The sequence below is a fragment of the Macrosteles quadrilineatus genome, unplaced genomic scaffold (genome assembly GCF_028750875.1).
Source record: "Macrosteles quadrilineatus isolate MER2022 unplaced genomic scaffold, UCM_ALF_1.0 Scaffold_6__1_contigs__length_79288215, whole genome shotgun sequence".
NCBI lineage: Eukaryota > Metazoa > Arthropoda > Insecta > Hemiptera > Cicadellidae > Macrosteles > Macrosteles quadrilineatus.
In genome coordinates this window covers 73,276,914-73,287,457 of record NW_026542599.1, presented here as the reverse complement: position 1 = coordinate 73,287,457, position 10,544 = coordinate 73,276,914, and the positions used below count along the sequence as shown (strand labels likewise).

The 10,544-nt window shown below is 31.0% G+C and overlaps 2 protein-coding genes across 2 annotated transcripts in view; one reads left to right on the top strand and one right to left on the bottom strand.

Annotated features, from left to right (window-relative positions):
* Nucleotides 1–10,544, bottom strand: part of LOC128996931 (uncharacterized) — a 324,176-nt gene that overhangs the window by 40,376 nt on the left and 273,256 nt on the right. The window lies entirely within an intron of this gene.
* Nucleotides 662–7,234, top strand: LOC128996932 (uncharacterized). Its single transcript, XM_054422471.1, has 7 exons — nt 662–719; nt 1,708–1,743; nt 2,863–3,053; nt 3,773–3,908; nt 4,723–4,881; nt 5,666–5,832; nt 7,095–7,234. Exons 1-7 carry the CDS (start codon nt 671–673, stop codon nt 7,203–7,205), a joined length of 849 nt encoding a protein of 282 aa, XP_054278446.1. The 5' UTR covers nt 662–670; the 3' UTR covers nt 7,206–7,234.

Genomic DNA, 10,544 nt, shown 5'->3' with positions numbered 1-10,544 from the left:
TCTGTATTAAAATTGTTGTATAACTTTTTAATATTGAAAAAATTTCTAATTTGTCCATTTTACAACAGTTGTTTAACAATTTAAAAACTATTTTTTCTCGTAATTTTCAAGCTGTCTGGGGTATAGATTTTTAAACTGTAATTGATCCACACGTATTCGTTATAAATGTATCAGCAAGAATACAAACGGTGATTTCTAATGTTTTTTTTTTATTGAGGCTCCATGGTTAAAATATTTTATTAGTAAAGTTTATGATTATTTATAACAATATTCAGAGCAAGCACAATATAGAAAAAAAATTGAATCTTCGGTACGTATTATATTGACCACACCTAATAATTGTAACCTAACTTAACCTTAGGATGGTTAGGTTAGGATAGTTTGTTATATAAACTAATTAAAACCTTATTTGGAATTCGATTTATCGGCGTGGTCGGTTTAAAGGTACAGAACATTCAAATGATCTATGTTTGCCTGTCAAACACATTTTCATACATATTTAACTATGAACCACGTGCAAAATTTATAGCGTTTTGTATCTACAATGGTGGAGAATTAGTTTCGTCAGAATGTAAATTATGAGTTTAGCTTGAAGATAATGCTGTCATCTTTACCTATATTACCTCCGTTCGACCTAGTCTCAATAGTTAGGAAGAAACACTCTCACGCCATGTTGTCGATGAATAAACTACTGTTTGTGCATACATTGTTCATCTGTGGTAAGTGCTATATTTATTTACATTTTTATTTCCAATTTAGTTTTTCTGCATCGAACTCTCATTTGGTACGTCGATTCAAGCAATTTGCAAAAAATGTAAATGCGTGTAAGGCAATAGAATGATGTATTATCATATTTTGAATTTAGGTTGTCGATGGAACAACTTGAACTGCAGCGTATGACGAGAATTAATCATTTTGAGCAAATATCAGTGAACAGCTGTTAACTTACAGCTGTTTCTGACTAGGAAATTTCAATAGCTATCTGGTCGAGCTGTGTTTGAATCATAGGTGAATCCGTTAACATGGGTTTTTAACATAGGCAGTTATATTATTTTAGTTTTTAAACAATTAATGCAAATATTTTTATTGTGATTACTATAACTGCATGATATTGAGTTGAGTAATATATAACTATTTATTAATAAATTTTGTTGTTATTACATTCAATGTTTTTGACTGAGTATTTCAGTTACAGTCAATAACCAAGTGAAATTTTAATTTTAAGTATTATGTAAGCACTCAACATTACTGGACGGGTACGCCGTGTCCTGTAATCCAGCTACTAGGTCACGAATTGTGGATATTTATAGTCATGTACTGTGGATGCAATACTCCCTTGTGTGGATTAACGTCTGCACGAGTAAATACTACGACCATCCACAGTACTATCCTAATAAGACCAATTCGTATATACCAAGGCAATGTGGTTCGGATTCTACTATAAACTGTTGGTCCCTTAGTTGTCATTATCTGTATGGGCTATTAATTAACAGCTGTGTCTAAGGAATATGTAGGCCTTAGTCACTAACAAGACCACAAGATCGCGCCACTCATCCTACACTAATCTCTTTTCATACTTGGCTTAAAATACCTACTTTGTATGGTCGCCATTTAATAAGAAATAAAGTATTAAAGTAGTATTATTAAAGTATTATGTAAGCACTCAATATACTGTATTTGTTACTTACATTGTATATTGGGTTTCAGTATTCGCAGGAGACTACACCTGGACAAATTTAAGAGGTAAGTTTTGAATTCTAATTTAAAAGCTACACTCAATAGTTTAAACGTTTTTTTTTATGTTCCAGGATTTAAATTACTGTAACCAAAGGTTTTAGTAAAATTAACAATTATTTACAACAATTAATTATAGTTCTGACTTACACGAATCGTTATTAACAAACGTTTTAAACTAATATACGTTTTTAGGTAATGCATGTTAACCTTTTTTACAGACATTTTAATCGTATATTCGAATTTATAATTTAGTTTATAATTTTCGTAAATTATTTAATTACTTTACCGTATTGTAAAGGTTCATAATATTCTTACATAGCTAATCGGAACACTTTCGGGAAAAATGTCTGAAGGTTTTACGAACAGAGGTTATTTCATTAAGATATATCTTATTCCATTGTGGTGATCCTGTAACAATAATTTACGTTCCTTTCAGCATTTATATGGATGATGTTAATTTTATGAACTCATTGCATCAACAGTTACATTAACACAAACTACTTTGTACATTTTTCTTTACTTAAATACAGTAGTCACTTCATATTGTAGCTTTATGTCGTAGGTTTAATATGTAGAAGAATAATATCAAACAATGTATCAGTTTTAAGGAGGTCTTATTTTTAGTACCTAGTTACCTAGTAAATTTTTATCTCATGACCATTTTCATGGGGGAGAGAGCTGGTCAAGTGGTTAGAACGCGAGACTTTGGTTTCTGAGGTCCCGGGTTCAAACCCTAACTCATCACTAAATGGATTTTTCCCAAGTGGTAATGCCGCAACCCCTAGGACCAGTATAAATTAATGTGTAAAAACAATCCCATGTTAATGCCTAGCGTCCAATGCCAAAATATGACCATCTTTATTATATCAATGCTTATCCACGTTTAGTAAGTGGAATAAGTTTACACAATTAATGTTCCATAGGACGGAAAAAAATATAACTCTGTGAATATTTTTAACTGTTATTGAGAGACTTAGATTTGGGATTGCAAAAAATCAGATGGTTTTAGATAAAATTGTATAAGCCTTGTACAGCAAAATCCATAGACATAGGATGAGAAGTGACGATCTGCGGATCTATATATAATGTTCATTCTGAAAATGTGTGTTTTTATTTTCATTTCAGTTAAATTTGAACCACCGGAAGTTGGTAAATATGGTATACCTATGACCGTGGACCAAGCAGAAGAAGAAGGCTATGTGAAAGCAGCCACCCATGAGGACTTTAGTAAGATTGATATTTATTGTCTACACAATGATCCAAGAGGATGTCCAATGTACGACACATATGGTAAACTATGTGGGTTCAGAGCAGGGGTAAGTACTGTAATTAATCCATATTTTAACACATTATGTAAATGAAACAATACACAGATTGTCGTTGAAAGTGATAAACCCGTTTTAGTCGATTTTGTTACATTAGGAGTTTTCAGCAATTCCGCCCGTTTGTGCGGCTACTTCAATAACGGCCAGAATTGTCGTCGGAAGAAATTAAAATGTGTACTACTTAAAAGTTTTTTTTAGAATTCATTGAATTGAGAATGTGCCAGGCACACTAGAAATTCGAAATTTCAGAGATTTTACATCAATCTTTACATTGGAGCAGACTCAATTGTTGGACAGAATCATGTGACGAAAAAACTAAACCTTTTGTTAAAAATATTAAACAAAATTATTATATTGATTTATTTTGTTACAACTTCGTGTAATCTTATGCCTGATTTCATATTGTACTTCTAAAACGTCGTGTTTTTATAGTAAATAACTCCTAACCAACAACTGTAGCCACATTCTGTATATTTCGTTGTAATATACACATTTGTATGCTAATGACGTATTTAAAAATTAATTTGGTGAAATATAAATAAATTTGAACTTAAAATTTGAACAGACCTAATAATTTATTTAAGAGTTGATTGAGTGAATATAAGGATTGTGTCAGACTCAATGGAAGTGCAAAGAAACAGTTTTATTTGTGTTATTTCAAAGAAACAATCTATTTAACATTTTAATTGTTAAATTTATCTTATTTTTAGTACGTAATCGGCACACTGAGCGATAAATGTGAAATTGATTCATATTATCACTACGAAACTATAGCGATGTTCAAAAAAGGATGGATTTTCGGAGACATCGACTACTACCATGTAGATTGCATCTTTTCTACCCCAGGTGATTATGTAGTAATCATACAGATGTGTGTGTGTACCATTGCACTGTGTTTAATGTCGAGTCATCATATTAACAACAAACTTTGAAACACACAATATTTTGAACATTATGTTAAATTATTTGTTCAATTACCCGTGAAACTACTCGAATTCATCGTATACTAATAATATTTTTCAGATAAATGATAAAATTTTTTGAGTTTTTTACTATGCTGTATTATTCTTAGTATTAAACGTATAGAGCCTGCAAATTTATAGCCATTGATTACTCAAAGTAACAACATAAATGCCAAGTAAATGAAAAACACAAACAAACTCAGTAAAGCTTATTAATTTTTAAATAAATATAAGGGCGGAACTGACTTTCACAAGACTAGATTTCGGTAATTCATGCTACTTTGTGCATTTTCGGGACAGACATTTAAAAAATGAATAAATACTGTTGTAAACTGTAACTTTGAACTAAAATACACTTTTTTTCATTCTTACGAATTTATACCAAATAAGTAGAAAAAAATCTTGAGGAACTTTAATAAATACATTTTTTTCATCAAAGTGTATTATTTGTGAAACGTTTAAGTAACTTGTATAATTATAAGGTATCCTCAAAGATAATCAAGATTTTAGACTTACAGTAAGGTCAATTTCAATGGTAATTCTCTTATTTAAGGTTTTTTCTGGTAATTTTACATGCTACTGATTTCAAATTTATTTTTAACACACGATATAAAATACTACAAATAAGTTTATTAGGAGTGGTCCCAAAAGCAATGATAAAACAATACAAATCTGATTTAATTTTGTATTTCTGACAGCATGTCTTCTGGCTGGAGGCCCTACAACTCGCACAGCACCGTTAGGAGACAGTTTACATGTTAAACTTGATGGAAAGACATGGACAGAGATTCCCAAAAAGGAGGAAAACATCCTGAACATTCCTGGGATGGTAAAACAAGCTTGTTATCCACAAATGGGTAAAGATGTTTGTCCTTTAAAGTATGCATCATGTTATGTACAGTAACTAAATTGTTTGATAGTGCAGGCACTAGTAAATAACTTTACTGTAGAACCAGTCTACGGTTTGAACAAATATAGTATACAATACTCTAGAGATATCCATAGTTTCCATAAATTGAATGCAATGTAAAGTACGTGTGGATATAATGTAAAAGTATTAAATACTTCCCTTATATTGCATTACAAGGAATTTCTTCAAGTACGAATTCAAAAACAAATCTTTACATAAACAGTATATATTAATCTAATTATTTTCTTTTAAACGTCAATATGGTGAGTCGGTGGCACAGTTGGTAGCGTCACGGACTTCGGGCCCAAGGCAGCGATGTTGTGGGTTTGGATCCTGGTCACTGCCACTAAAATGTATCAGTACAGTTCACATTCGTACTGTACCGGGTCACCCCTTGCATTGCTGGATACGTTCCACGCACAGATCTGTAGTCTACGTAGACAACTGTAGTCTATGTGTGCAAAATGCAAGGTTAAGAGAGGCCGCCAACCTCTTAAGAAAATAAGAAAAAAAAATAAAATAAAATAAAAGCATTTAATATGCCTATAAGGTATTTCTGAATTATTAACAACAAAGTAGATAAAAAAGTCAGTTCTGTACTCCAATAATCCAGTAATTGCACAAACTTATTCCGTCTGATTGAAATTATTCATAATTTTGAAAGAAACTCAGTTACATACGTAGATGTTTTTTCTGTGACACTTTTTTCAGCAAAATATTTACTTTTTTAGGTCAACACTACTTCTTCATTGGCAAGAATACCAATTGTGCAGACGCGAAACCATTTTTCGCCTTGTACCATAAAAGATGGCTGATTGGTATGGGTATGTTTGGCATGGGATCTGTATCTGAATACAAGCGGGATTGGTACGAAAACATTCCTCCAGGGTTTATAAAAGTAAGTATTGTACTGTAGAATTGTAGGTATTGTGTTGAGTAGGTCTAAAATATACCGTTTTTGTGTAATATTTTTAAATATTCTGACAACTTTGTAAATGTGCAGTAATAATACAATTACAAACAAATATCTGTCCACACGTTGCTCTTGGATTATGAATATTTTCACATATTGATGGAATTTTGAACAACCTTACACTTTTATCCGTGTCCGCTGGTTCTTTTGTCCATTTGTGTTCAAATATTTTCGTTTGTGTAAAGTAATATGTATTCCTGATTGCTGATAAATGCATTTGAGTAATTTTGTTTAATAGTGTTAAACGAACAACATATAATGTTTACGATGTTTACGACTTTTACGATTTTTAAGATGTTTACGATGCTACGATGTTACGATGTTTTTGCATCGTATTAAAACGATCATCAGACTTAGGACTTTCTCCCCTACTGCTTGTAGACAATTTTTTGCTAGTTTTACTAAGTACTACATTTCAGTATGTTTTTTATCGTTTTAACCTCACCATTTGCTTATGTTTAACAACTCTCAGGCTAGGTTTAACAGGTTCCCGAACTAAGAAACTAGGTTGTTAACAGTGACAAAAAATGCAAACACAACTATTTTCGACAAACTAATTATTTTGGACTCAAACTCTGTCAGGTTAGCGTAATCTGTTTTCTTAACAGAACAGTTACAATTAATTAACGTTTCGTATTAGTGATTGTTTCGTGTTTAAATGTTTATTTATTTTCGTGTTAAATAATATGACGCTCTTCGTGTGACGAAATGAAGAACGAAAAACGTACCACCTGATGATAGCTTCACATAGAAGCCGGAACTACTTGTTTTGCAAGGGGATTGGATTGCGTAATAGCGGTATTTGATTTTTTTGTAAAAAAGTATTTTCTCGTCACTGTTAAGAACCTAGTTCTTAGTCCGGGAACCTGTTAAACCTAGCCTGAGAGTATTTGAACTTTTTTATATTATTTGACAATCTGGAGGCTAACATCTACAATGAAATATTTTTAGTTGAAGAGATTTTTAAACAAGTAATAAAGGCTCTAAATAAAAAAACCCTTGCATATCTTGTTTGAAAAAAATAATCCTTCATGTCATTTTCTTTAATATTTACGATTCCTGGAGGACAACGTGATGACGTGGATTGTTATGAGTAGTTCAATATGTTGGTCTTATACATCAATCAACATTGTAAATACGAGTAGTTTAGTAATTTCTCAGATCTAATAATTATTTACTGTTTACAGATTACGTTCACAACCCCCCCGGAGTGTTTGGCTCCTGCTATAGAGAAATGTGGAGGGATCAGTATGCACATGTATTTCACTGAGAAACCTCAAAATATCACTTGTCCGTAATTAACCAACGAATAAAACAAAAAGCATAACGAAGGTTTTGAAATAAAGTTATTGAATACTTATTGTACTGTTTTCCTGATTTTACATCATTTCTTAACGTTTTATGAGGTACGTGTGAAAGAAACGTATGTATCTAAACACCATTGATTTCCTGGATGATTCAAGATGAATTGAACTGGTCAACGGTTATACTATTTACCGAACTTTAAATACTTTATATTAATTGTATTAATGTATAAATGAATTAATATATTAATATATTATGGGATTAAATTATAATGATAATTGTAATTACTATTATAATTTAGCCTATTTAATGATTTTTGGATTCAAAATTGTATACTTTAAATACTTGTTTCAAGTAAAAATGTGTTTTCTGATATGCAGTTACTAAATACAAAAGGGACAAACATAATTTTTTAAACATTAATTACAAAGGGAAAAATAAGTTTGATTACAGCAATGATAATAACTGCAACACAGTGAACACAAAACAATATGGCAAACGGATAATATTTTGAGATATTGGACAATAATTAAAATAGTAATAGTAATTCATATCAGTACATAATAAACCATTAAAAGTCTACTTTAAATTGGAGTATTTTAATTAAGAGTCATTGAGCCTAAACGTTTTAACTCGTAAAACAATTAAAGAGCTACAAAGAAATTTTCTAATCTCACAGTATATAAAATAACAATCACTCTGGTGTTAAAAAAAATATTTTGAGGTGGTAAATAACTTTTCAGCGGCTGTTTGATATTATCCAAGATGGCTGCTAGTATCCAAGGACTCTTAAGGACAAATTTAGCATTTTTGGCTGTCTTACTTATAAAATAAGCGACAAAAAGTTACTCTCTATTCTACTAAATTTTGTTGTCAATACCAAACAGAATTAATTATTTGAGAAGTACCATTCTATCCGAAATTAATTAACCCCGATCAGATTAACACTATAGAACCAACACAAAAATATCCAATATAACTTCGCAGGTTAAAACAACTTTTAGCATTTATTTACAATCATAATAAAAAATTAATATTATTACACAAATATTTATTATGATTATTTTGATGCAAATATTCTTCAAATATATGTCTTCAATTACAACAAACAAATGATTATCTATAATATTAAAACGAAACAGTGTTTTTTTATTTCACGATTCTGAATCAACCACTCGACGGATTTTCATGATTTTTGTGTTGAAAGTAAGATAATTTTGAGAACTAGGGAATGTCGAAGCCATAATTTTAGTTTAGGGCCCCAGATTTTTAGAAATTAAGTTTTAATTTTTAAAAAGTCTAGCAGCCGACGCTAAGATTCTAAACTAGCTTTTGGCATAAAATAATTTGCTTAACATAACAGCTGTAAACATTCAGCTTTTGTGTCACAAATTCAGCATTTGGATAAAAATGTAAAGACATACTTAGGGTTGACTTATTTATACTATGTGTAATGCTAATCATTGATAGTTCAATTCTTCTGTAAGAGGATGACAGATTAATTAAATATACATAGTAAAATAATAGGATGTTCAAATTATTTTTTAAAGCAATCTTTGTAATCTTCGATTTGTTTTAGAGCAATATAATTTGTTTTAACTAACAGCTGGTTAAATATAAACTATGGAACTATGAGGTTATTTTATTTTTGTCATTGATTATAGGAAATAAGTAAGATTAGTAGAGATAATTAATTAGACCACAGTTTAAACCACAGTTTTAACCAAAATTAATTAAACCACAGTACAAATCGAGGCTCTGTACACGAGTCTTAATAAAAAAGGATAGATGCAAATTATTTTACTGCTCCACTTTTCAAGGAAAGATTAGAAAAATAACAATGTTTACATCTTTTAATTCTTCATGGTAGCTTTTTTGTTTACAATAATTAATCTTTGTCTGCTTTAACTTTGTTTGGATTAGGCCCGGTAATATTGATGTCATAAAAAGAAGATCAAGAATAATCAGGAATCACGATTTTAAAAATTACCACCACAACCTCAGCCGGGTTTTATACAAAGATAAACAGATGGATGACATAGATTGAACACAACGTCAACATTGACCTAGGATACTGCAATTAGACAAACCATCCTTTTATGAAATCGTGTTCAGTTGTGGATTCAACTATGTATATATTGTAGTTTAAATTAACTAATATGGGAAAGTACGATGTACATTTATTCAATGAGGGTGGCTAATTATCAAGGATAGAACTGATAACGGTATGGATAATAAACATTGACAATTACGTCATTAGCTTTACTAGCGTGTTTACTTTTTATATTCCTGCTACATGTGACATGTGTGTGTGCTACATGTGTGTTTTTACTTTTCTTTGTTTACGCTTATTTATTTAACAATAAATGCAGTGAAATTGATATAAAGTATAGGTGTGACGATTAGTTTTTATGTTAGGACACCAAAAGTTAAATTATGTGTACTGTGAATTTTATTGGATACTATCGTTTTATTTTAGGTCGTTTCTATTCAGACCTACTGGAAATTGTGTATAGTAGTTGTATTGTGGTGATAATAATTATGGAAGAGGCAGGTATGCTATGGAAGGTGGTATCGTTGACTAGGTCTATACACTTCTCAATTGACAATTACTCTCTCTACTGTAGGCTACTTATAATCAGTGTGCGTCTGTGCGAATCGGCTGCAAATCTCACTTAAACGCTTTTCACATCGTAAAAATTGCAGAATTGCTGTTTTATTGTAAAATTAGCGGATTTAAAATGCATATAGTATAGGCCTATGATGGAATAAAAATATATTTCGTGACACAACATTTGTTTACAAGATGATTTTTCACATTAAAACTGCAATAAACTTTGTCTTTATATGTGTAAACTAGCTGATCTGAATTGTACACGGTTTTAACTGACTACTGAATTCCCGTACGTAGGACGGGCTAACACCTCGTATTATATATAGCAACTTTAAAATGTACAATATGTACAGTAGGCAAAATGTGAACACTCCTGCAAGATAGGTTTCAAGCAGACTGTAAGCTAGCACTACAGCTGAATAAATTCTTGATTTACATGAGGGGGCCAAGCTCTGTATTTGAAGGTAGCAATAAAATTGCGAATGTTACAATCATCAAAGAGAGTATATCAAATACATGAATTATTATGCATAGTAGTTCTAGTTATCTAGTTGTTCGTAGGACTAGAGCTAAAAGAACTGATAAACTCTAACATTTGACGTAAATAATGTTCTTTATATTTTCGTTTGATGGATCATTTACCAACCCTGGGTGCGAATTTTAACCCAAATATGAGTAAAAGATGAGTGTTCAATGGTCTGATATTATCTGGGTAGCT